This window comes from Pelobates fuscus, chromosome 4 (assembly GCF_036172605.1).
Source record: "Pelobates fuscus isolate aPelFus1 chromosome 4, aPelFus1.pri, whole genome shotgun sequence".
Lineage (NCBI taxonomy): Eukaryota > Metazoa > Chordata > Amphibia > Anura > Pelobatidae > Pelobates > Pelobates fuscus.
Genome location: NC_086320.1, coordinates 287,252,857 through 287,280,565, shown reverse-complemented (window position 1 = coordinate 287,280,565; position 27,709 = coordinate 287,252,857). Strand labels below are relative to the sequence as shown.

The following is a 27,709-nucleotide window of genomic DNA, read 5'->3' as shown; positions in this document are numbered from 1 at the left end:
ATAATGTTTCTTTGATTTTAAATCTTTCTAATTTGTTGTGTAGGTGCTACTTATCTTTACAGATGGATTGGATGAAAATATTGAACTCCTTGAAGACACAGCAGAGGACCTCATTAGAAATGGTAAGTTACTATGAAAGATATTATGGATTATACAGACTGTTCTTTCAGGTAACTGTATACATTACACAAATATTAGTTCAGTGTCCCCACATATTTCCTGATAGTAATTTTATAATCATATCTTTGTGTTTTTTAAATTTGTAAATCTCTAGTTTACAATTGGAGGTTAAGAAGGGGATCATAATGAAAATATTTCACAACTAGTACTTATGTCTTAAGGAGCCCTCCACTAGCTTGAAAAGAAAATAATTAGACAATCTCATGGTGTAGAAGTAATTCCAGAGTCTTGATCAGTAATAGGTCACATTCATTAGTTAACATTTCATAAATTTCTAGCTTATCCACACGTTAGCCAGTTTTTATTACATAAAGTCACCAATACGTGACATACCACCTAAAGATTCAGAAAAATAGCACATTGTAATCATATAAAGCATGAATGTACTTGATAAGAGAAATGCTCTTGATTGGCCTGTTATGTAATTGGAGTTGACAACAATGTTACCATATGACGTTACTTACCTTATGACCAATTTTTTTTTTCTCTTTAGGTGTTAGTGCATTAGTTACTGTTGCGTTAGAGAACACACAAGGTTTTTCTGACCTTAAGTACATTGAATTTGGCAGAGGTATCAATTACCTGACCCAGATAAATATTGGAATGTCAGACATTGATAGGAGGCTGGTTGAAGAGATGGTGAGTTAAGTGATATATATATATATATATATATATATACTGTATAAACTATATGGCTTGCACAAGGTTTTTAAGTATTGTGTTACCTTATTTTCAATGCTGCCCTAATTTTGGTTTGATTTAGTTACTAATCTGGGTGCCTTTTTTATTGAATATGGCACTAAATAATTATGCAAATGATATGTTAACTGCCTGCTTTACATTTAAATGAACACTACAGAGTTAGAAATACAAACGCTATAGTGTTCTCCTCACTAGTCTGATTACTGGGCTTGCCTGCAAGGGTTAAAAACTATTTACTTACCTTATAGCCCAATGCTGGTTAGTTACATTAGTTACATAGTTTCATAGCTGAAAAGAGACTTGCGTCCATTGAGTTCAGCCTTTCTCACATCAGATTTTTGCTGTTGATCCAAAAAAAGGCAAAAATCCCAGTCTGAAGCGCTTCCAATCTTGCAACAAACTAGGAAAAAATTCCTTCTTGACCCCAAAATGGCATTCAGATATCTCCTTAGATTAAGCAGCTATTACCCCACTATTTAGAAATTATATCCCTTTATATTATGTTTTTGCATGTATTTATCCAATTGCAGTTTAAACATCTGTATGGACTCTGATAAAACCACCTCTTCGGGCAGAGAATTCCACATCCTTATAGTATTTACTTTAAAAAAACATTTTCTTTGCCTTAGACTAAATCTCCTTTCTTTGAGACTAAATGCGTGACCTTGTGTCCCATGTATAGCTCTGTTTATGAATAGATTTCCAGATAATGGTTTGTACTGGGCCAGAATATATTTGTATAATGTTATCATATCCCCTCTGAGCTGCTGTTTTTCCAAGCTAAAGAGATTTACATTTTTGTAACCTTTCTTCATAACTAAAATGCTCCATTCCTCTTATCAATTTTGTAGCCCGTCTCTTTTTCTAGTGCCATGATATCCTTCGTTAGAACAGGTGCCCAAAATTGCACAGCATATTCAAGGTGTGGTCTTACCAGCTAGTTATAAAGAGGCAAAATTATATTTTCATCCCGAAAATGTATACCCCTATTTATACATGACAAAACCTTACTGGCCTTGGCAACTGCAGATTGACATTGCATATTGCTGCCTAATTTGTTGTCTATATCAATTCCCAAATCCTTCTTGTGTGTTGTTATGCCTAATTCACTGCAATTTAGGGTGTACATTGCTTGTTCATTCTTTACTCCGAAGTGTATAACTTTGCATTTCTCTACGTTAAATTTAATCTGCCATTTTAGTGCCCAGTCCCCAATCTATCTAAAGCCCTCTGAGCAAAGCAATATCCTGCTTACATTTTATTAGTTTACAAACTTGTGTGTCATCTGCAAACACTAAAGCATGGCTTTAAATGACTATTTCAAGATCATCTATAAATATGTTATATAGAAGCGGTCCCAAAACAGAACCCTGAGTTCAGGACACCACTTACCACTTTTGTCCAGCCTGTCCATCTTAAGCCAATGTTCTACCCAAGAACAAGAATATTCATCTAGACCAATTTATTTTAGTTTAAACACTAACCTATTGTGAGGAACCGAATCAAATGCCTTTACAAAATCCAAGTAGATCACATTCAATGGAACACCCTGATCTATACTTATACTTACTTCTTCGTAGAATGCAATCAGGTTAGTTTGACATGACCTGTGTTTCATAAAACCATGCTAATTATTGCTAATTACAAAGTTCAAATACGTGCCAAGTCACAGAAGTTAAGCTCACAGGTGTATAATTTCCAGGCAATGATTTTTAATCATTTTCTAAATATAGGAATGACACCTGCCTTCCTCCAATCCTCCAGTACAATTCTCACTGCAGTCACCATGTCTCCTTGGCTGAGATCATCAATGTTGATGAACTCAGCCAATCCTATTCTGCATGTGCAGCAAATCACCAATAAAATGCTGCTCTAGGAGCAGCATTTGATTGAGAACCACATCTGACTCAGTTCTCACAAGGAAGCACATCTAGTGGCTGTCAGAAAGGCTGCCACTAGAGGTGTGTTTAACCCTGCAATGAAAACATTGCAGTTTCTACAAAACGTCAATGTTTTACATTGCAGGGTTACAACTATACGGCCACTACACCAAACCACTTTATTAAAATTAAGTTGTCTGCATGTCTTAATTGGCCCTTTAGAATTTGTGGGTCAATGCTACAGAGATCTCCCCTTCATTTTTTCTTTATTGGAACAAAAAGAGCATCTAGGGATACAATAGTGGTCTGTGATGGAAGTTATGGGTCAACAACAAGGCAGCTTGAAGTGTGCTTGGCTGATCAAAAAGTGCACAACACCAGGCAGAGAATGACAGAGTACAGTGCCGCAACCCCTCCTGGAGAAGGGTTTGCTCTTAGAACCTGTATTAAGTGTCTTTCGAAGAATACAAGTGGTAGTTCAATCCTAAATGCCTCAAAACTTGTTCCATTCTTTAATTCCAGGTGACAATAAAAAAAACTCTTCCAGTCCTGTCATTTATTTTGGCCCCATGCTCTGATCTTGACAGAAATACAATTACCAAAAACCACTCAGGAAATCCATTTCAAACATACACTGATGCAGAGAGTCTAAGAAAACTTTTAAACCAGACATCTAAAACTCCAGCCCCAGATGTTGCTAAATTACATCTCCCATGAATCGATGGCTATTTATTGCATTCAAAACATTTTCGGAGTTGTAGGCCATCAACATTTGGAGGGCTTATTTTGAGATTGCTGGTATAAATCATCCAGTAAGAAGATTTAAAGAGGCCACCATTAGTATTAGACACTTAGGAACTGTGCGAGCTAGAAGGGAAACTATGCATACTGTGAAATAACCCTAGTAATCTTAAAGCATAACATGTCAAGTCATGATGCTTACACAGAAAGTGACACTGTTTTTGATTCTATTTGCCAGTCTCATGTCATAGAACGGAAATGCTGCTGTTCAGTTTGCAAGTGCACTGGACAATCTGGTGAACGTGGGCTTCCTGGATCACCTGGAAAACCGGTAAGATAAAATATTTCATTTCAATGTTAGGATTTAAAGTAGGTTTAAATTAAACCCGATATTACGGTTACAAAAAGATGAAAACAGGGGTTATAGATATTGAGGAAGAGTAAGTTATGTATGGAATATCTTAGAGACACCTGGTGGGGTATTTGGGTAAAAATGTTCCCTTCTAATAAGATTAATTGAGATTGTACTTTACCGGACTCAGATGGTGGGTACAGTAGTGGACGAATATATGCACTGATAAATAATTTTTAGAAAGGATTTATGTGTAGGTTATAATGATTACTGGGTATTATCATTTTTTTATTTATTTTTTTATTATAATTTTCGGTGCAGTGAAAAAGTCTGAAAAGCAGGGGTATATATTTGGAAGAAGAGAAAGCTATAATGTATATTACATATAAATTATGCAAACTGTGCTGACCATTACCTCTAACAGGACCAACTGTGAATGCCCTTTATTATACTTAGATTGGAAGTCAAGAATTGGATTAATATATTTATCACAAGCCTTTTTTCAGGAAAAGCTCTGTAGCAAACTCACCCCTGTAACAGAGTTTGCCATGAGCTTTTGGAGGGGGCTGCTTGCCCGCCTCTTGTCCTGTGATTATGGTCCCTGGGAGATTTGTCCCTTCAAGTGCAACATTTGGGCATACTGCCACTGGCCCTTTAAGCAGCATATGGAATTCTATTGGACCGTGTAAGTCCCTTTCAGACTATGGCCCTCTCATCAGCCCATGCTAAACTTAAACTCCATGGCGATTTGACTGTGTTTGTGGCATCTGAGCGCTGTTCGGATATATTAAGCGCTCAGATCCAAGCCATCTGGGGATGGGTTGAATGTGGGGGTTCTGTTCTGTATGATAGGAGTTATGTATTTTTGTGTCTTTTTGTGTCTTTTGCTAACATGTGCTCAATGGAGTCTGCCTTTATCAATGGATATAATTGGATTACCTCTCCATTGTCTCCAAGATAGAGGACTCTTGTGAAACTGGTTTGGGCCAGAAAGCCATGCTGGCAGTGGGTTTTATTAATACTTTTGCTAACTTTTGAACCCCTGGTCTGATTCGTGCCATTTTTTAATATGTTGTTCCCCTGAATGGATTGATTGTGAATATGTAATTTTTTATGTGAATGTGATGTATAGTTTTAAAGGTATAGTATATTTGTAAAAACTGTATTTCTCTGCCTGTAATAATTACATTTCCCATTGTGTAAGATAATTGTATCACAGGCAGAGGGAAGGACTTTACTGTGGGTTGTAACTGTTATTTTATTGGTTATTTTATACCTCCCTGTGGGCAGTCCTGTATGTGCAAGACCGTAATAAAAACCAGGCTGGGTGTGCCAGCACAGTCTGTTCTTCTTCACCCTCAATTTGAAGTGTCGTCTCTTATTGGGGGAATCTGCTACAAGGGATTGCTATGCTCTGCATATTCCCTTGCTGTAATCACTACTAAGCTCTTGTAAGAGCTTGTTCCTGCTTCACTATCTTGGAGGAGAGGTTTATACCCCTGGAGCCTTGTCGTAGGTCCAGGGTGGGCAGGAGACGGCGAGACCCCAACCAAGCTGCGGCGGTTCCTGGGGTCTGCGGTGCTTATGGTATCTGGTGGAGTGCTTGTAGCCCTCGGGAAGCACTAGGAGCATCCATCAAAGGAGGTACTCATTCGGGGTGCCCGTCGATCCGTTACAGGCTCTGTGAGTCTGGGATATTAAAGCTGAGTACTTGGTTTGATATGGTGATTTTTAATCTATGTTGCAATTAAAAGTCTCTGTGTAGGGATTATGTATTTTGAATAAGAGTAAAGTATATTAGGTACAGGGGTATAATATTAAAATTGTGTTTTTGCTTTTTCGTTTTGTATGTTTTTCACCCACTTTTCTTTCTCTACTTATGAGTAGGGACACCTAAGAGGCAAATGGTGGGGTATTATGGTTAAGACCCTCACCTCAAATAGGATTAACCAAGCCTGTATATTAAAGGATTCAGATCGTTGGTCCAGTATTGGACTGATTTATCCACTATTAACCTTTTTAGGAAAAGTTTTATGTGAAGGTTTTATTATTTTGGGGTACTTTGTGAGTTGGTTGTTAGTGTTTGTTTTTCTCTTTCTCTACTCCTTTTGCTCGTTCTGTCTCTTGCCCACCACCAGTTATGTTTAAAACAGACTTGGCTTCTTGAGGACAAATTAACAGTGATTGAAGTGTTTAATGGCATTACATAAAGTTTGCTTTCTCTCATTAAATGTAAGTTTTGATTCATGATTTAGACTTGCATCAAATGAATAAAAAAAATGAAGTGTAGCGCTTTTCAATGAAATAATACGGTATAGCTATACTTTTACCAATTCAACAGATATCATGTGAGACATCCAAGTTTCCTAAAAAAAAAAATAATATATCATAGTGTAGTATATTTAAAATACGTGAGTATATATAGAAATGGGAACACTCACAAGCAGAGAGCTATGAAACTTAGCTCAGGTAGGAATGGCTCTCGGGTCTGTTAAGGCAACCAGCCCCTGGTTTTAGATGTCTTGCTTCACCAGTCCTACTGTAAATATCTATGAAATAGGAACATAGCGTAGCACAGCACTGTTCTGTATGAATAACACATTTCATTTGATAAATAAGTTATTGCACTTTATAAGCGCTAGTACCTGTTCACACTTCCTATTTGTATCAAAGTAACAGTACATTCATTCTGCAAACACAGCTTCAAAGTAATACGTTTTTTATTTTATTTTATGGAAAATATTCTGTATAACATACATAATTTATTTCCTAATAACTATAAGATCAAAAGAAGAAGCATAATGATTTCAAAGAATTTACCAAGGATAACATTAGATATTGGAAGTGATCAAGACAGTAGAATAATAATGTATGGAGGTTTGTGGAATAATCAAAAAATTACACTAGTAAATATAGATGCACCAAATATTGACCAGCATACACTTTAAATGAAGTTCTGATGAAAATGAACTCCTTTTCAGAGGGAGTGGAAATAATGGGAGGTGACTTCAATACAATTTTAGATCCTAGTTTAGATCAATCAGATGAATTATGTTATATGCTATATTCTAACATCCGATAGTTAAATAACTTGAAAAATTCTAATTTAGTAGATATATGTTGTGTTCATATAAAATAAGAGACTATACGTGAAATTACATAATAAATATATCAGGGTTTATTTCTTTATTTCTTTCTGATCCTTAAAGGAACACTATAGGGTCAAGAACACAACATGTATGACGCTATAGTGTTAAAATGACTATCTAGCCCCCCTGTCAATTGTAATCACATTGTGCAGCACTGCCCTAGGAAGCAACTCTAGTAGCCATCAGAGGAGTGGCCACTGAAGGTGTCCCTAGGATGTAATGTTAACACTGCCTTTTCTCTGAAAAGACAGTATTTACTGCAAAAGGCTTATAGGGACTGCCTATACTCACAAGAACAACTACATTTAGCTTCAGTTGGTCAGATGACCATAGTTTCCCTTTAAGTATGGTTATTTTAAAAAAAAAAAAATAGGGAACATAATGTGAAGCTATCACGCCCCTGTTTTATTTTTTAATTTAAGAGTGCAAAATACAAAAATTCCTATTCAAAATTTGAAGTTAAATGAGTGTTTTGATTGATGAGAACATTAAAGAAGAAATCAGATCACATATAAAAAGATACTGTGAGTATAATAACAAGACACAATTTAAAATCAACAAATTGGGAAACATAATTAGTGGACAGTTCATGAAATTAGAAAAAACAAATTAAATATGGAACTGAACTCAACTATAGAAGAGTTGAACAGATTGGAAATGAATCATAAACAACCCCCCTCATTGGATATTTGGGTAAAAAAAAATAACCAAAATAAGATGTTATGTATAAGTAGATTATCTAAATCACAGCAGTATGTACAAAAAAAGTACATATTTATAAATGCGAATAATCCAGACAAATTATTGGCCCAAATGTAAAAAAAAAAAAACAAACAAAACCTTATATACCAAAGATAAAAGATAAAGACAGTAATTGTTGGTATTGTAATGAAGAAATCGCTAGGAAATTCCCTCATTATTATAAAGGTCTGTATAATATCCATTCTCAGAATGTTAAGTCAGTAAACGCAAAGATTCATGGAAATATGGAATTATAGTTAAGTAACTATTCAGATAAACTACTGACAATGAGAGCAAAAATCCCGGTGTCACCAAAAATTGTGGGATATACTGGGGGGGGAGCACAAAAGTATTATAAGTGGCCAAAAAAACCTTAAACTTTATTCTCAATTATACAAAAAATAATGGTCCACTTAAAAAGAAAATATAAACAGTAATTTTCTAAAAGAAAGTCTTCTGTTGAATATGATAATTCAAGCTGGCTGAGGAGTGCAAATCATATGTTTATTGTTCTTACTAATTCTGTAATAATGTTTACTGTTCTTACTAACTAAAAAGCAATAGGACAATATATTGTTTGTAATTTGATATACATAAAACTTTTACACATTTTCTTGTATAGTTAATCTAAAAACATAAGACCTGCACAGTCGCCAAGATTAATTAAACTTATTTTCATTCAGGGTCGACCTGGGTTTAAAGGAATGCCAGGACATGCTGGGGATGAAGGTGAATCGGTGAGTTTATCAAAACATTCTGAATACACAGCTTTTATTAACAGGGAAAATGAAATCTGTTGAAAGTAATTCAAAGTGGGCTTACATCTGTAAAAGTCTCAAAATGGACCTACTGCTGGCTCGGATTACATTTTTTTCAAGCATAACATAACATAACAGCAAACCTTTGAGTGTCGCTACTGCCTAATCCTCTTGTACAGGGGTAGGCAACATTTGGCATCTCCACTGATGCTTTGCAGCATTATGGCTGTTAGAGAATTATGGGATATGAAGTCCACAACATCCGGAGTGCTGACTTTCAGTTCTCATTTTAGTGAGTAACCCTGTGTGAATGTGAGTATTAAGTATTGGCCAGAATTGGAAATTGTCATTTCTGCATAAAGGGGGGCGAAGATAAACCATGAAAAAAGGAAATATATTATTATATATCATATATTTAAAATATAAATATAAAATATATATTTATTTTATCTAAATATTAGACCTCCTATCAAGGAGACCAAAAAAAAAAAAAAAATCAGCCTAAGTACAAGTTCATACTATATAACATGTAAGATTTTTAAAGCTTCTTTTTCTGTGTTTGATTTTTGATAAAGCGCCATTGGACACAAAACTCAATATGTATTGGATATGTTATAGCTTGCCAATGTTTCATTATATTTCTTGATTATTACTTTAGGGTGAAAGAGGACCACCGGGTCCAATTGGAGAGCCAGGAGTTCGTGGATCCAGAGGTTTTAAAGGCCAGAAGGTAAGTTTTAGTAGGTACAGGTTAAAATACAGGTACAAAGTAGGCAAAAGTGGATACAAAGAAAAGAGCAACATAAACACACATAATAAGAGCTAATAATATAAAAATGAAGATATGTCACATATAACGTATGCAGGTAAATCAAGATAAAAGCAACTTTCACAAAAAATAATTCACAAGTTAGCATAGCAGATACAAATAATCAAGCCTGGGTTGTTCCATGGTAGATGATATGGTAACACTAGAACACAAAGTAAATGGGTCTACTTAATACAATCTAAATGTGCCCTTAAAGGACCACTATAGGCACCCAGACCACTTCAGCTTAATGAAGTGGTCTGGGTGCTAAGTCCATCTAGGATTAACCCTTTCTGCTGAAACTGCTATGTTTACAAATGAGTTAATTCAGCCTCTAGTGGCTGTCTTATTGACAGCCGCTAGAGGCGCTTCGGCGCTTCTCACTGTGATTTTCACAGTGAGAAGACGCCAGCGTCCATAGGAAAGCATTGAAAATGCTTTCCTATGGACTAGCTGAATGCGTGACCCAAGGACCCTATAGAGCCAGGAAAAGGAGTATGTTTTCCTGGCACTATAGTGGTCCTTTAAATTGAAAAAAATCAAGGGAATTCAACAAATTAAACTCCAAATTGTTAATTTGATTTTCAACAAAGGTAAACTAGGGTCATATTTGGAGATCATACCCAAATGTGCTGGACTTTAGAGGGATTCGGTTTTACTCAGATATTTTCAACAAAAAAGTTTAGAAATCTCCAAGAATCTGAAAGCTTAGGCCCCTTGTGCCAACCCCTCAAAACCAATGACAACAGACCTTGCAAACGCTCTTCATCCAACTGGAAACCTCAGAGTTTCCTCTCAAATTCTACCCACTCACCTCATGCCTTACCATAATGCTGCCAAGTAGATTCCGAGACCGAACTCTGGGTCCAGGACATTATTCAGTCAGCCTAAGATCCCAGAAATCCATTGGGCATGGAAAGCCCTCTTCGTTCGCCCCGGGTGCCGCCACCCTGAGCTCCCGCCACTGAAAATGAGAAAGAGCATCCACTGTCACATTAGCAACCCTGGGGACATGCACAGCCCTATAGTAAATGTTCAGAATTAAGCAACGCAGTACTAGGTGCCGCAGCAGTCTAACCACGGAAGGGGAGGATGCTGACAAATTCTTAAAGGCCAACACCACCCTCAAATGATCACAGTAGAAAGAAGACCACCCTACGATTCTAGGGGAGATCCCCCCAGAGTTTCACCACCACGATAGGGAAAAGCTCCAAGAAGGCCAAATACCTTTTAACCCCGCAGAATGCCAAGATTCTGGCCACGAGTCCGCACACTAGTGGGCCCAAAAGATAGCCCCAAAGATGGCCCCAAAACCAACCGGCCCAGCTGCGCCAATAAAGAGATGGAGATTGGCATTGAACTCTAGACGTGCAATTTGTTTCGTTCCGAATATAAATTTGGCCGAATTACGTCAATTCGGACATTCGGATGCTTACGAATGTCCGAATTGCCGAATTTCGGTAAGAGTTGAACTAAACCGAATTGCTAAATTTCGGAAGTGCCGACCCGAACCCTCGTGCAAAGGGCGAGTAAATGATGAGGGCACTCTACCCCAGCAGTCGCCGCTACCAAGCGACAAGTAAACACCCTCCCCATGGGAATAATTCCCAAGAGCGACTGCAGTTGTTACAATTGAATCTTCTTGAGAAACCCGGCAGCTGAAACCAGGCAGTGCAAATCCGATACCTTATCCCCCGGCAAACGACATTCCCCAGTGACCAAATCAATCTCAATCCCCAAGAAACTCAAACAAGTGGAAAGACCCAACATCTTATCAGGGGCCAGAGGGACCCTGAAAAACCGCAAGACTGACTCCAGGGTACGAAGAAGGTGTGAACACACGTCCAAACCTGCGGGACCGACCCAGAGGAAATCATCTAAGTAGTGTAGCAGCGAGTTACAAGCCACATCCTCCCGCACCACCCACTCCAGGAATGTGCTGAAACATTTAAAATAGAAACGAGATCAAGCAACCCATGGGTAGGCACAAGTCCAAAAAAATAACTGTCCTGGAAAAAACAGCCCAGCAGATGGTGGCAGTCTGGGTGTACCAGAAGCAGTCGAAAGGCCGCTTCAACATCCGGTTTCACCATAAAAGCTCCCAAACCTGCAGCCAGGACCATCCTACTGCCTTGTCGAAAGACGCATATGATACCCTGCAAAACTCCACATCAATATCGTCATTCACCGATCCCCCAAATGGGTAGGACAAATGATGAATCAAACTTGCCTGGCTCTTTCTTGGCCACTACACAAAACAGGGAGACCCGGAGGTCAGGAAGATGGGGCCTGCCATAAGCCCCAATGAAAGCTCCTTATGTCACCATGTCAGGGTGATCCAGCACTGATTTGCGGCTCTGACAGACACCAGGAGAATCCCTAGCCTGATGGGGGATCCAAAACCCATTGCAGAAACCCCCAAGCAGCAGTTCCGCGGACCTGCAGTTCCTATAACTATGTAGGCCCACCCCAGGGGGATGGGAAGGGCAAAACGGTGCCCGGTAGGCCCAGGGAAATCCCAGAGGGAAGGAAGTGGGCTAGCAGAGCTACCATGGTAGGAGACAGCTGCCTTACACTACTCAAAGCCATCCCCCCCACCTCAAGAGGGCAAACCTCTGCTCCCAGGGAAACATCCTGCGGCCTACTCACAACCTGAAGACCCATCCACCACTCCACCCGCCTGGGCCGCGTGTTGCACGTGGTTGGTCCACAGTAGATGGTGGCCTCGGCGGCTTCAGAAGGAGATCCAACCTGCACAGGAGCGCCATCAGTCTGCGTAGCTGTGAACCAGCCGGCCTGGCAGGTGGTACTGCGGGTCCTGCAGTGAGGGGCTGGAGAGGAGTACTGTAAACAGGCATGGGCTGCAGCCCGAGTAGTAACAGAAGCCCGCGGGAGAGGTGAAACAAGCCTCGCGGCCGCAGACCAACAGATCCGCGAGGCCAGGCCTGCACTCTTCTAAGCCCAGTAGAGCCCGTAGCCTCCCCATCGGGATCACCACAGAGGCCTGCAGATGAGCTAGCTGAGACTGCAGGTTCAGACCCCTATCTTGTAAGGACTCAGCCCTGAGGGCAGAAAAGACAGCCTTAATGTCCATATCTAGACCATGGCCAAAAACAGAACTTGGCAAGCAGGTACAATAGGAAGCAACTACCACGCAATTACCAACTGATAATTAAGATGGCTGCTAATCCTGTAAGCTGCCTACCTATTTATACTATCCCACCCCTATGCCCCCTAATACTTCTTCCACCATTCAAAGACCTCTTTACCATTCTATCTATACACTCCGATGTCCCTGTTCTGTCTAGGCCTTGTCTGACTCCTCAGGGCCATTAAACTTCTTACAGACATTAACAGAAACAGATCAATCCTTTTGGTAGTAAGTGGTAAATTTCCAATCTAGATCCAATCCAGAACAAAATGTAATGTCAAGCTGGGAAATCGAAGTCATATTATATATCACATCATAGTCAAGATACTAGAACTAGTGAGATCATATTCAAGTTTCTCAAACCTATAGAGATAAATCGTAAATTAACTTTAACTTTCTTGTTTTCTAATGAGTTATTTAATTTGTTTTCAGGGTTTCAGAGGAATGCAAGGAGACAAGGTACAGTATTTGCATGATTGAAACAATTGATGCCATCCTATTGTTTTTACTATTTAAAGAGTGCTACCTTATATTAAAAGAGAATAATGCCACTGGTCATGCTAATATCTACTAAAACATGTTTGTTTCTGTTTGTTTTTTTATCAGTAAGACTGAAATGTTATTTTGTTCACTTTTGCTTTTAATAATCCAATTTTGGAATTAAAAATGTAGGTGCATTTAAAAGCAGTCGATGCCTTGGTTCTGAATAGAGTGCAGCATTTTTAAACACTCTATTTAAAAAAATATATATTCTTTTTTGTATCTCCAGTCTCTCTTGCAAACATGATTTGGCAGTCAATGGAGACTAAACATTTCCCAGCATGCTCTTCCAGACTGCATTGTTTAACCTTTTTCCAATAAATGTACCAATACAGGTTTAAGAACTGGATGGAGTACATCTGTCCACACAATTTTTTGCAATGGTTTGCTATACTAGAATGCAAGTCGTTATGGACTGGATAATGTGAAGATGAATTATGCTATTATGATCTTACATTCAGGACCCAAGAGAACATATTCTGGAGATTCTTCAAACATTGATAGTTATACATAACACAAACTGAAATCAATACAATTACTTCCATTTAAAATAAATTCATTTATATTTGATTTCTTCTCCCTTAGAATGAACCTGGTGAACCTGGACTTGATGGGGTACCTGGTGAGCAGGTATGTAACCATGTATTTGTTTCATAATTATTTAACTGTTTTAGAGCCAATGACGTTCATGTCCAATGCATTCGACCATTGATATTTCAACCATTATAATACCTCAAAAAGAGAAAAAAAAGTTTTATGGAAACTTGTTCTTTGCTTATTTTTTCCTATCATCATCATTTTTTTTTTTTTTTTTTTTTTAGGGCAACAACGGACGTCAAGGGCAGAAGGGAGAAAAGGGAGACACAGGAGAACAAGTAAAATTAATTTTGAATGCGGTCTGATAATTGCTCACGCCATGCAAACATTATTATTCTTAAGTGGTAACGTCTTTAGAACTCTATAAACAAATCAGAATAAGGGCTCTATACAAGAAATGCAAAAAGATAAATGTAGTCGTGACCTGCAGGATAAATATTCTTCTCACAATGGGAATTTAAAAAAAAAAAACAGATATAATAATAATAATAATAATAATAATAATAGCATATAGGTAAATTTGGCAAGTTGGGTAAAGCTTCCAAATCAGCAAGCTGAATATTTTTTTTTTGTATTCTGCTATTGTTTCTTTTATGTTTTTGAAGTCAGTCTTCAAGATGAACAACTCACTGTTTAGTAAGTAAACCCAGCATCTAAATGCAAATGTGATTGTGTTTTACAAAATAACCAAGCAAATTAGTTAGTCATGAACATTAAGATGATTGTCATCTCCCAATATAGTCTAGTTAAGAGGTGACCAATATGACAGATGGGAAAATGTCACTGCACTGGAAAGCCTTTGCACACAAGGGAAAAAACCACAAAAGCTGATATCCACACTGTACAATCACCATTACCGACCGCTAGATCCATATGCACTATAATTTGTAAAATCATGGGAATCAGAATTAGGGAGACAGTTGACAAACGAACAGTAGTTGTATATATTGTATGCAAATAAGAAACTTATGCTCAATACAGCCCATCTGGAACTAGCAAGGAAAATACTATATCGCTGGTACTTAGTACCAACACGCCTAAAACACATGAAACCCACGCACACAGGGCTTTGTTGGAGATGCAACACGGCTCAGGGCACCATGTTACACATATGGTGGGAGTGCCCGGCCCTGGCAACACTATGGACTGACACACAGACCCTAATTAAGGACATAACAGGAGTCGCTCTCGCAAATACTCCAGAGAATTACCTCCTACAGTATATGCCACCTAGTCTTGCAAAATCATCAAGGTACCTAATCTATCACATTATCCTGGCAGTGCTGCTACATATCCGCAGACACTGGCAAAAACAGACGACCCCTCACATACAGAGTTGCATAACACATATTGAAAACACAAAAGGGTATGAGATAATGGCCAGGTCTAATAACCCACCACAAAGATTTTGGACAGAGGCGTGGAACAAATGGGACATATACCAACGTACACAGAGACAATCCCAAACACCCCCCACGCCACAACCCGTAGTACAAGCACTTTAGGAAAAGGGAAGCATCTTTCCCATATCCACGCCTTTGACCGCACAACATCCCAACTTCATTAGAGCTTGGTGTGATCTAAACGTGTAAGTTATTGAGGCCGCAGTGCAGGCCTACATATTGAACAGAGCCAAGGGACCAATCCCCCCTCACCACTCCCCACCTTTCCTGTATTACACCCAGGTTGTTATATCCCCATGTTCGTAACACTTTATAGAAAAGTAGCTAAGTATTAAGGAGCTGCGGGTTAAATCACAACTTAGTACTTATCAATACCAGCATGGAGAAAGGAGAACTTAATTTAGCACGTCAAACTGGACATGCAAAGAATAGAGCACACACATGTATACTTATGGAATATTGTATGGCTGTTTCATCTTAATCTTTGTATTACGACACTGTTCTTTACCATTGGAAAGATATGATTGTAAAACACCATTGTACATTACACTTATATCTCTTTGCTGTAACTATGTCTGTAACCCGCATATCCTGTAATAAGAATGTGAATTTCTATAAATTGCCAATAAAAAAAATTTAAAAAGAGTGACCGATAGGTAGCCCCACAACTTGCAGAACTACAGATCCCATTATACTTTACAAGACTAAAGTTGGGAAAAGCACTGTGATAGTTGTTCTACAAAACATGTTGTCATGCTTGTGCACATTTCATGAAGTAGGAACTTCAGATATTTTCTTGTGTTTGTAAATGCTTTAGTAAACTTACCTAACGTCATAATCAAGCAAGCATATACATAGTAATATTATATTATTAACAGATAATATATTCTGCGTAACAAAATGTTATCACTTATTAACAGGGTAGTCGGGGTTCAAAAGGAAGACCAGGAAGCAAAGGAAGTAAAGGAATAAAAGGAGATCTGGTATGGATTTGTTTTTTCTTTTAATATTCAAATACTCCCAACCAAATATTTTAAAGTTGAATTTGATCTATAAGAAAGGTGTCAGATCTAACCTGAACCAGATCTGCATCGGTTTGAGTAAATAAATGAATATACAGGCATACCCCGGTTTAAATACACTCACTTTAAGTACACTCGCGAGTACAGACATTCCCGCGCCTCTTCTATCTGCGAGTGAACAGGAAATGGAAGATTCTATTCTCATCTGGAGCAGCTCAGGTCAGTGTCTTTGGGGCAAGAACTTTTCACACCTTCTGACATGGCACAAGTTAATCATCTCAGATTTATAATGCCTACTCCTAGCTGAACATATATATTTTTTTTTCTGCCCTATATTGTCCATATTCTGCAATCAGCTGCCATCCAGTGAAAGGGTTTACCCTGCCATTTTCTATAACTATGACTTAGTAGCTTAGCTGTATTAGCCACAATTCTGAGGATTCAAAGTTAAACCATAAATGCTTAAAGTGATGAAGAGGTGTTTCTAAACAAAGTGTGCAACTAAGCTGCTAACAAATACAAATTGGCACTGTATTGGCAGAAAATGGACAAGTGGGCAGGTTTATTTTACTTTTCCTCCCAGTTTAAGGTTGTCAGATGAGTAAAACATTAAATATAAATAGTACAATCTGGAATGAGATTTTGTGTATTTATTTTTTTACTGTTTGTTTTAACTGAATAAAAGTCCACTGGAAATCACTAAATAAATCACTGGAAATAAAATCACTGGAAGTCTGCAGTTGCAGTATCAGTTATGCCTGTAAATTACTATTGCAATGCCATACATGCATTGGGAAGTGAAAAAAGTTATTGCTTCACTTTAAGTACATTTTCATTTTACATACATGCTCTGGTCCCATTGTGTACTTAAAAGTGGGTTATGCCTGTACATTATCCAGACGTGGACGTGGACCAGACGTGGACCCCTTGCTCACGGTGCCTAGGGAGATATCAGCTATGCCTCACTGATGATGCCTTACAAGGCTGAAACGATCGTCTGGGGTTGCTGTGTCTCTCGTGCAGAGGGAACTTGCTGGCATTTCGGATCTGGGCTGCCAGCATGGGTGGGACCAGTCTGATATGTTTCAGAGAAGTTCTCTCTGTAATGGCACAAGATGAGCAAAAACAGCTTGAGAACTGAGCGGTGACCGACCGAAGGGCAGGCTATTTCAGTTGCTGCCCGTTCTCAGTATTCTCTTGCGACCCATTTTTTTACTATGCCTGTACATTAAATCAGATATACTGACCATTTTTTTACAGTGGACAAGTTTTCACTGTTTCCCATAATAGCTGAAATTTAGAGACTCAGGTGCAATTCAATTTTCTATGTCTAATCACTTTTCACCAAGCAGCTAAAAGGTGCTAATCACCCTCATTGTCGCCATCTGAGGGTCCAATGATTTCAGGAATTTGGCTTTTAAAACTAAATTTAAGAGAAAATCTTGGCAACTGAGTTGACAGTCTTATCCTTTTTGGTATAGGTAGAGTTAGTTATAAAATGTCACAATTACTGTGTGACCCAACACGCAGAACTATATTAACACATACAACGTATACCGGACCTTAGAATGGCCAGACTTAACGTAAAAGAGAATGGTCAAAGAACAAGCCAAGGTCGGGGATACAGAATGAGACAATACGAATAACTAGTCATGGGTCAGGTAACCAGAAGAAGGGAAAGTCAAAAACAATAGCCACAGTCAATAAATAGAAAAATATACCAAGAACGCACTCTCTGACAACCAACAAGTGGAAGCCACAACAGGGCACTGAGAAAAGGCATTACGGGGTTTAAATATGCCTCTCAGTGCTGTAATTGGTTAGTACATGGCCTTTGACCCCAAAACGTGCGTGTCCGTCGATAACGTGACGTCAAACGCATGCCAGTGCCATCTTTAATGTGGGCAGTGCGCCCTTTAACAGTAAGAACGGAACCGCATAGAACGCCCATAGAATGCCGCACCAACCAAGACCCGTCTTCTTGGAGGATCAGATGGCACTCCGCCGCGATCCAGGTAAGTAAATGTTTTCCTTTTCAGCGCGACCGTCCTTCTCATGTGCGGACACGCCGATCAGGGACTTACTTTTATTTGAAGTATAGCCATGGCCGCATCGATACAGACCCCCTGCGCCGTGACATAAAAGTGTCTATTATCAGTACTTAGTGATGTGAATTTCAAATTTGCTAGTTTTTTTATACACTATTTTGTAGAAGAGTACATACTGTGTTTAAGCTTTATTAAAGGTGTATCTGAAAACATTACCATTATTAACCCTTTCCTGGTTGAGTACGACCGTATGTGGTATGGAACCATCAATTATGAACCTATCAGATATAAAGGCGATTGTGGGGACAGTGACCTTGACTGCCATGCCTATCATCCTCATATTGCTGTAGAATCTCTATTTACTCGGTGATCCTGGTGTGTATATGCTGTTACTATACAATCTCATTCCTGAGCATGTCCAATAACACTGTCTAAGAGGCTGATCAGCTTTGGGGTCAATCTGCATTGTTAGGATTAGGGTTACAGTTTGGGTTAGGTTTATACCTAGGGCTTGGGTCAAGGCAGAGTTAGAAAAAGCATCAAAGTGTGATTCTGGTCCGTGTGCTGACATAGTTTGTATCACCACCAAATAGCGTATTCAGTAATCATGTAAATAGGAATGTCAAAATTAGGGTACATCTCTAATGCGACTCTATAAATTGTCCCCAGTTCTGGCAAATACACACATGTGGGATAATACTATAATTGATGTGAATAGCAGAATACTAATTTCTTAATGTTTTCACATATTTGTTAGTATTTTGTTCATAACTAGTATTGGGTTATGTATGCAAATAGGGTATCATAAAGATCTGTCTGTCTTTTAATCTTTTTTATATATAATGCATAGATACACTTAAAGGGAAATTGTTCAATTACAGTGGAACAAACATATAGCAAAAAGTACAATAATACCTCTGTCATGAAAAAGACAGCAATTGGGAAAAGATTCAGTCTTGAACTCTAAAGCTCACAAAAGAAAGCTCACAAAATTGGTGTTCCTTTACCCATGGGCGACTGTCCCTTTCCAGGATTATTAATATTGTGTTTACTTATTCCTATATTTAACAAACATGCATTTGCAAGGTGCAAAAAAATTAAATTAAATATAGATATCCTCATCTCTTTGTCTTGCAACAGTGTGTCTCCCATCTTAGCTCTCTTTCAATCACTGTTATAACCTCTGTCCTATGCATGTCATGTCACAGTCAGAAGCCTGAAGCATTAAGATATGCCAATCTTTTATATTTATTAAAGCTACACAGCTGTAGTGGCTGTGGCGCCAGGATTGCCCTGGCACCCTTCAAGAATAAATAGTCAAACCATCTGAGAAGAGTTTGATGACTTATCTGGGTCCTACTAGGGAACCATCACCACCCCCACGGCTGCCAGAATCTCCTGCAAATAGCTTATTTTAGCGATGCTGAGCTAAACCCTGCCATTAATGGCTGTGTGTGGGACAAGGCAATGCTCCGCCAATGAGTATGGCTTTACATGGCACCATAACCAAAACAATGTGCTGCAGTGGTTATGGTGCCTAAAATGTCTCTTTAATGTATCTGCTAACATGCACAGCTGTAGTTTCATGCAACCATTATAATTTTTTTTAATTATCAGCAAAATAATGGAGAAAGTGTGTCAGGGCCACATGGAGCAAATCCCAGCTACAAAAAACTTTTAACTATGTACAATGTTTTTCTTTTACAGGGTGAGCCTGGAGCTGATGGTACAATCCCTGGTCCTCAGGGTGACAAAGGAGACCATGGCCCTGAGGTTATTATGTATTCTTCATATGCATTATATATTTTGTTTGCCACATTGTTGTTTAAATTTATGTACGTCTTTTACTGTTTTTAGTTTTTTTTACAAAAAATCCACATCTTACATTTACTTTTCCATTAAAATGTCATCTACGTAGCAGAAATTAAACAGTGCAGGATTAACTTTAGATAACATTGTCGGTGATGTGATGCAGACACTACTCAAGTGCTGTAATTCAGAGCGGGCCTTTGTGCTTAACTTGTAAATTAAATGCAGGGAGGGGATAGTGCCTGGCTGTCAGTGTAACTAAGCCAACACTTAAGTAATTTCCAAAGCACGCACTATCTGGCTTGACTTTTTGCTGTAAGGTAGAGAAAATATTGAAAAGTTTACACTGTTTACTGGTTCTCCTGCCTACAACATGTTTGGTATTAGACCTGTAAATATATTATTACTTTTCATTGCATAGAGCATACCTCCCAATACTTAAATAGACAAAGAGGGACACTTTACATTTTCGGGCTGTAAATAGGGGTGTAACCAGGGGCAAAGCTGTTCTGAGAAATTTTAGGTGACTTAATAATAATAATTTATTAAACTAAAGTATAATTTAGAACAAGAACACTGATTTCTAAACACATTTATTGTAGTTTATTGTAGTTTATAGACACATTACTGTTAGTCTTATATCTTTGGAGCTCTGTAATCAACTCAGACACACCAACAATATGGAGCTCCTAGAAAAGAGGGACATTAGGATAAAAAAGAGGGACAGAGAATCTGGATCCACAATATGGTCTGTTCCTCCTAAATAGGGACTCTTGGGAGGTATGGCATAGAGCCAGTGGTGTATTTAGCCCAAGGCAAAAAATGCCGCCCCCCAAATGCCCACTTGGGCGTCCCCTTTGCTCCCCCCTGTCATGGGGTGGCCAAAACCTGGCCTGCTGGCTGCCATATGGACCCCCCAGCGTGTGGCTGTATTGGAATCGGAAGCGGCAAAAGAGCTCTGATCTCCCTGCTCTGCTCTCTCGCCGTTTGCTGATTGCCGCGGGAGCCGGAATATGACGTCATATCCTGGCTTCAGGCGCGAGGGAGCAAAGCAGGGAGATCAGAGCTCCCTCGCCGCCTCAAATTCCAATACAGCTGCACGCCTCCCAGCAGCCCCACTGGACTTCAGGGTCAGATCTACGCCAGCTCTCCAGGTAGGGAGGCTGGGTGGAAATTTTAAAAGTATTTTAATAATATTAATAATTAGTGAGTGTATGTGTGTGAGTGTGTCTGTAAGTTTGTGTGTGTGTCTGTGAGTGTGTGTGTGTGTGTGTCTGTAATTGTATGTGTGTTTGTCTGTGTTTGCATGTGAGCGTGAGTGTGTCTGTGTGTGTCTGTCAGTGTGTGTGTTTGTGAGTGTCTGCCAAATTAGTGAGAGTCTGTCATTGAGTCTGTGTGTGACTATCAGTGTGTGTCTGTCAGTGTGTGTCTGTCGGTGTGTGCATCTATCAGTGTGCGTGTGTGTATCTGTCAATGAGTGTGTGTCTGATCTGTGAGTCTGTGTCTGTCAGTGACGTCTCTGTGTTTATCAGTGACGTCTCTGTGTTTGTCATTGAGTGTGTGTGTGACTGTCAGTGCGTATCTGCCAGTGTGTCTGTTGGGGAATGTTGTGTGTCAAATCAGTGAGTCTGTCTGTCAGTGACGTCTGTGTCTTTGTCATTGAGTGTTTGTGTGTGTGACTGTCAGAGTGTGTGCTTAAAGGGACACTATAGGCACCCAGACCACTTCAGATCATTGAAGTGGTCTGGGTGCAGTGTCCCACTCCCCTTAACCCTGCAAGTTCAATTATTGCAGTTTCTCCGAAACTGCAATAATTACCTTAAGGGGTTAACTCCTACTAGGTGGTTAGGCGACCAAAAGACGCTTAACTGATGCTGGACGTCCTCATGCTGTGCTGTGCATGAGGACATCAAGCGTCTGCAAAATCCCCATAGGAAGAATTGATACAAAATTCTTATGGGGAAACCTAATGCAAGCGTGAAGGAGGAACCTAAACCCATCTCTGAGGGACATCGGCACTGGATTCAGGTAAATGACTGAAGGAGTTTTAACCAATTCAGTGGTGAATAGGGGGGAAGAGCACGAGGAAGGGGGGTTCTATAGGGAACTATAGAGCCAGGAAAACTTTCCTGGCACTATAGTATCTCTTTTAAAGGAGTAGGAAAAGGCTGAGTCTAAAGAGGAAGTCGTGGGTTCTTAATCAGGAAGAGGTGTGGCCTTGACTGGTAAGGGTGGGGCATATTTAAAATAGGCCAAGGTTTAGTCATGCCTAAGGTAGCACAAAACCTAAATATACCACTGCCTAGAGCACCCCAATATAACTAGCATTTTGTACTTACAAAGTAAAAACAATCAAATGAAAAATGAAAATTCTGCATAGGCATACATAATTAACTAATATAGATATTCTGACAAATACCTGACCACACAACTGTTTTGTCCTAAACTGTTTTTCTAATTCTGGAATCAATGTCACAACTAAATAATTCATTTAGGATTTAATGACTAATGAAAATAACCCAGACATGAAAGCATTTGGTATCAAATACACCATACGGTCACACTGGAGCCTTTATTTTAGCAGTGATATTTTAGTAGCTATAGTACCTGGGAGTGCCACAGTCCTACAATAAATATACAGATTATTTTAATAAGTGTGAAAATATATTTTAGGAAAATTTGGTTAGATCTACAGCCAGATTTTACTGCTGGAACAGTATTAAAATGGTTTGAGTACTTATTGTTGAGTGGTGTCTGGACACTCCTGGCCCCATAACCACTAGAGTGAGCTGTAAAATAATCTCCTGGATGGGGAATAAGAGGTACATGACGGCTTATCATTGTTTATTTATGAGATGGCAAGAATAAAAGTACCCAATACAGTAACATGTGAATAAAGGGAAAATAGGAACATAAAACTTTAAAGTTGTTAGACCTGTGACACATTTGAAACAAAGGTAGTTTTACAAGACCTGATAATGTTCCAACGGTAAAGCAAATGCATAGTGTTTCAAATGAACAAATGAAATGGGGAAATTGTGTGGGAAGGTAGGTTTATGCAGCCTTGTTGTGTATGTTGATGGGGGAGAAGCAACCAATATAACTTGTGCAATCAATGTGAGTAATGTGGAGTGGATGATGTGATCCATGGAGGTTGGGAAATTATAAATGCAGCCACACTTGCAAGGAAACTGAGAAATGGGAAGGAACAGAGGGGGGCAAAATGAAGAAAAAACAGGGGGGGGCGGGAAAACTAAAAAACTATTCAAACAATTTAATGGTGACGTCTGTAGACAAATCGTTTGAAAATCATTTCCCACTTTTTTTTTTATCATTTTGAAAGCTTATTAAATTGAAGTCATAGATAGAGGCAGAAATATTGCTAGATGGAAACATTTCTCAATACCATGCCCTATGCCCAACCATGAGACCTAGCATGTTCTATAAATCACATTGTGACATACAATCTTTGAAAAAAAATCAGAATATTATAAAAAATCTATATTTATAAACCCAACAACTGCTCTATTAACTTCAATTGTGGTATTCACAGTAATACTCCCACTCTGTGTTTTATTAATAACTCCAAATGTAATGCATTAAATTGGCAGTGTCACTAGTTATGTAATTAGAGGTGTTGTTATTCTCTCATTATTACAGTGGACTTGGGGCTCCAATGAAATAGTGCCAAATTATATTTCAACAAGAAGATGCAAAAATATCATTAGGAAGATGTTTAACGATTATGATTTTAATATTTTATGTGAGACGTTGCATAGATGGATAGGTAGAGATATATATTAAATAGTGTTGTCAGGTAGTTTAGTTAGGCCTACATAACATTCCATTCTACTAACGGAATAAGGGCAGTATAGTTTACTGCATACTCCGTAAGAGGTGCATATTTGAAAGGCTGTGTACAGAGTTTCTGTTTCCTGCACCAATGCAATATGGCTCTATTGAGGTTCATAGCACCATACATTTATTTAAGTATACACAATATGGATCTTCTTTTTGCAGGGTGAACCTGGAAGAGATGGAAAAGTAGGAGACCCTGGACCCAAAGGAAGTGAAGTAAGATCAACAAATGCATTGGGTTTCTTTGAAAAAACTAATTAAAATGAAGAGAGATCTCAAGTGATTCTATAGTAACCAGGTATCATATGTAGGTACTCTGTTAATTCAAATAATGAACTCTTTGCCATGCAGTATATTTTATAGCAAATAGGGCTTTTCATTTTTAGCATTACCTATGTTATATCACATTTTGACATGCAACTCTCGCCTTTCAGAATCAACCAGGTAAAAAGGGACCCCCAGGCCTAAAGGTATGATTTTTTTTCCGTATATCCTGTTATCCTTTTAGTCGAACATGGAGGATGTGATACTAGATTATGGAAACTGTGGCCAAAAATCTAAAGGATCCATCTCATTTTGTCAGAATTCTCCAAGTCATGAGTTAATTTGGATTGTGTATGTATAAAACATTCTGCTTAAAGGTTACTTTAACCACCACTAAGTGCGTAGTGCATGCAGCATTTGGCGCCCACTCTCATTAAAGTGTTGAGTAAAGTTGAGCAAATTGTAGAAATTACCGGCACTAATTTACCGACTACTAATTCCTTTTATTTGCGGTTTGCCAGTGTCAGTTTTATTCTTATTGGATGTGTGGCATGGCCACACCCCATGCGCAATAAAGAATCATCACTTTCCCCTCCCTTTTTTATTACTAAAATACAGCCGCTTAACTAAACAGTGAACCAGGCTATGTGTAAACAGGTTGCAGCCACTATACTATGTGATGGTTAGAACCGCTCTTTGGGAATAAACTACTAATTATCTGCTGGACAGGAAATTTTGGGATTATATTAGAGTTCTGATTGGTAAGTAGAGACGTGCATGGAAAGAGTTTTGGAACCCCCAACTGAATTTCAGTAAAGCAATCTGCTTCAAAAGATAAATACAATTGAAAAGGACATAAGAATAGTAATTATCTACCAGGCTAGCGTAGACTACTTCTCTAACCTAGTAGTTTACCCCTATAAGGCAGAAGCCCTCAGGCCACCAAAATCAAAACCTAAGAGGACTCTTTTTTTTCTTCAGCTGAGCTATTGAAATCGATTTATTTAAATCTACAATATTAGCATTATAAAGTACCTGGCTGCTAAGTGTAATACAGTGTGCACAGCACAGAAAGTAAGTCCAGAAAAAAAAAAAAAAAAACAGCTGTCTCTTTCGAAATCATGTGAAACAGACTCAGTCCATGATGTAAATGTATCCGCGCACCAGCCTCACTCAGAAAAAAAACAATGACAGAGGCTACAATCAGTCACACAGCATCTTAGCAGTGTGTCTCTCTCATAGCACAAAGTGTTTGCTCACCCTCCTCATCCCATACCATTAGCAAAGCCCATTGTAGATTTTATCACTGGAGCAAGCTGATTTGCCCCAGTAATTCAGCTTACTTTACCTGCTTTTGTGTGGTGCAAGGCCTGCTCATACGAACATTCATTCATTCATCAGCTATGTTATTTGGAGAATGGAGAAATCAGAACATTTTCTGCCAAATAGCGATTCTTAGCAAAATAAATGCCCAATTCTAATATATTCTGAGAGTGTTTTTTTTTTGTTTTTTTTTCCTAAAGGGACTCAGGGGAGAAACGGGTGAACCTGGCTTGAGGGGAGAAAACGGCTTTAAAGGACCCCAGGTAAAGAAACATTTCTCATTCTTAAACAAATGTCAGTGAAATATGTAAGTAAACTAGAAATTAATTTATGGGTAAAGAAATCAAATAATAACCACCTAAGTGAGAAAACAGAACTTACTATGATGAGTTAAACTATCAAATTAGAAAATATTACTAGTCAAAATCTAGATGCAGAGTCCATGTTAGGAAGCTAGTGGAAAAGTAACTGGAAAGATGTTTTCAGAAGACTTGCGTAATATTTACCTCTTTGCTGTTCCGATAGGGAGAGAGATGCTGCAGGTTGCTCATGTGTGTCTCTTTATGTTTGTTCGTGCTGAGATTTGAATGGTGAGACACCTTGTGGCCATTCAGCAGAAGCAAAACCGAATTAACTTGGGTCCTTAAGCGCTCGAACATGACGCCAACCAATTATTGTTAGTCATTGGCTAATATTCCCAATCTTACTAGTCCAAATCACCCTGTTGTGGTTCTTGTTGTCCAATAGTGTGCATATATTTCTGTGTTGTCTTGTTAATGACCTCAGCTTGTTATTCGTTTATTCTACTCTCCATGTTCTTTATTTTTGGCTTCTCTACCATTTACCTCTTCCCTTGACCTCGGCTATCCCTTTGACTATTCAATATGTTAAGTCCGGCCACTCAAAGGCCTGGTAATACGGCATCTATACCTTTGTTGTATTTTAGGGTCTGTGTGTGTTTCCCTTACACCAAGCATGTCAAACTGTCTGCCCGCGGGTCTGCATGAGCCCACAATGAATATCTTTGCGGTTTGGTGAGCAGCGAATTTGAGACATGCTTACTAAGGCAGAGTAGGCACCTGCTCTCCTCACATTGCAGGTGCCTATTCTGCTACAATTTATCCAGCTGAGGAGGAGAGGTTGCTGGCAGCAGCAAGGGAGCTCAGTCTTGCTGCTCCTCACTGCTCCCTCGCGCGTGCCATCTGTAGGGATGCCAGGTGCCGGAATATTACACAATCCCGGCATCACTAAACCGCACGTGAGGGAGCTGTGAGGAGCAGGAAGGGAGACCTCCCGAGAGAAGATTCCCACTGGACCCCAGCGAGAGGCCCCCACACTAGCTCCCAATGGTAGGCAACAATAAATTAAATTATGTCAGTGTGTGCAAGAATGTGTAAGTGTGTGTCTGTCGGTGAGTGTGTGTTGGTCAGTGTTGTGATGGCCGCGGCAGGACAGTGGAGGACCTGGAGGTGCAGAGAGGCACGCAACACTTTGACACAGGGTGCGGACGGCATCATTGGGTATACCAGAGGCTGCACTCCTCAGTTGCATACTGGCAGCGGCAATGTGAGTGGAGTCTGCTTTTTTGCTAATATTTTTTTTTTTTTAAACAAAGGCCGGGGTTTAAATATGATTGGAAAAAAAAAAGAAAAGAAAAGAAAAGAAACAAAAACTACCAGCAGGTGTCTCCTGAAGCCTTATCACAATAACAGTCTGTGATAGATACATTGATACATTGATTATTAAAACTTAGCTTTTATTTGAATAAAGATAAAAAAGGTAGGAAAATAGAGAGGAGAGGTAAAAAAAGCTGAATTCACGGTCTAAAATTGTTTAACCAAGAGTCACTATCAATAGTAGGTCACTGTAGTCTGCTAGATTCCCCAGTGTGCATAACCTTGGTCTGCATATTCAACCCGTCCTGTGACATAAATGATCTGGGGAAGTCTAATGTGCCTTCGTGGGCACCCCTTATAAAATGCCTACTCTACTACTCAGACCGCCCCACTGTGAAGTTTAGGAAGATAGATGGTAGTATGGACTAAAACTCCTTTAACAGGATTCCTATACGGAAAATAGTTCAGTCTGTGTCAAGATTCCGGTGGTGTTTGTTAACATGAGAATTATGCCGTCCTGAGCCCCTAAAGGCCTGGGTTTAGTAGAGGATGGGGGACTGGGATTTAGTATAGCAGGGGGACTGGGATTTAGTATAGCAGGGGGACTGGGAATTAGTATAGAGGGGGGACTGGGATTTAGTACAGAGGGGAGGGACTGGGGTTTAGTAGAGGGGGATGTTGTTGTTTTTTATACTGTACTCTTCAAAACAAACCTATGTTTTTATGAAAATGTAAGTTGTTTTTGGTTTTTTTTGCGGCCCACATAA

The 27,709-nt window shown here is 39.1% G+C and overlaps 1 protein-coding gene across 1 annotated transcript in view; it reads left to right on the top strand.

Annotated features, from left to right (window-relative positions):
• COL6A6 (collagen type VI alpha 6 chain) overlaps positions 1 to 27,709 on the top strand; it is a 230,004-nt gene that overhangs the window by 97,150 nt on the left and 105,145 nt on the right. The window contains exons 11-23 of the mRNA XM_063453115.1: positions 44 to 122; positions 674 to 819; positions 3,742 to 3,834; positions 8,429 to 8,482; positions 9,162 to 9,233; positions 12,895 to 12,921; positions 13,588 to 13,632; positions 13,824 to 13,877; positions 15,923 to 15,985; positions 19,780 to 19,845; positions 23,902 to 23,955; positions 24,174 to 24,209; positions 25,527 to 25,589. Of these exons, the coding sequence (XP_063309185.1) occupies positions 44 to 122; positions 674 to 819; positions 3,742 to 3,834; positions 8,429 to 8,482; positions 9,162 to 9,233; positions 12,895 to 12,921; positions 13,588 to 13,632; positions 13,824 to 13,877; positions 15,923 to 15,985; positions 19,780 to 19,845; positions 23,902 to 23,955; positions 24,174 to 24,209; positions 25,527 to 25,589 (852 nt within the window). The remainder of the gene's footprint in view (positions 1 to 43; positions 123 to 673; positions 820 to 3,741; positions 3,835 to 8,428; positions 8,483 to 9,161; positions 9,234 to 12,894; positions 12,922 to 13,587; positions 13,633 to 13,823; positions 13,878 to 15,922; positions 15,986 to 19,779; positions 19,846 to 23,901; positions 23,956 to 24,173; positions 24,210 to 25,526; positions 25,590 to 27,709) is intronic.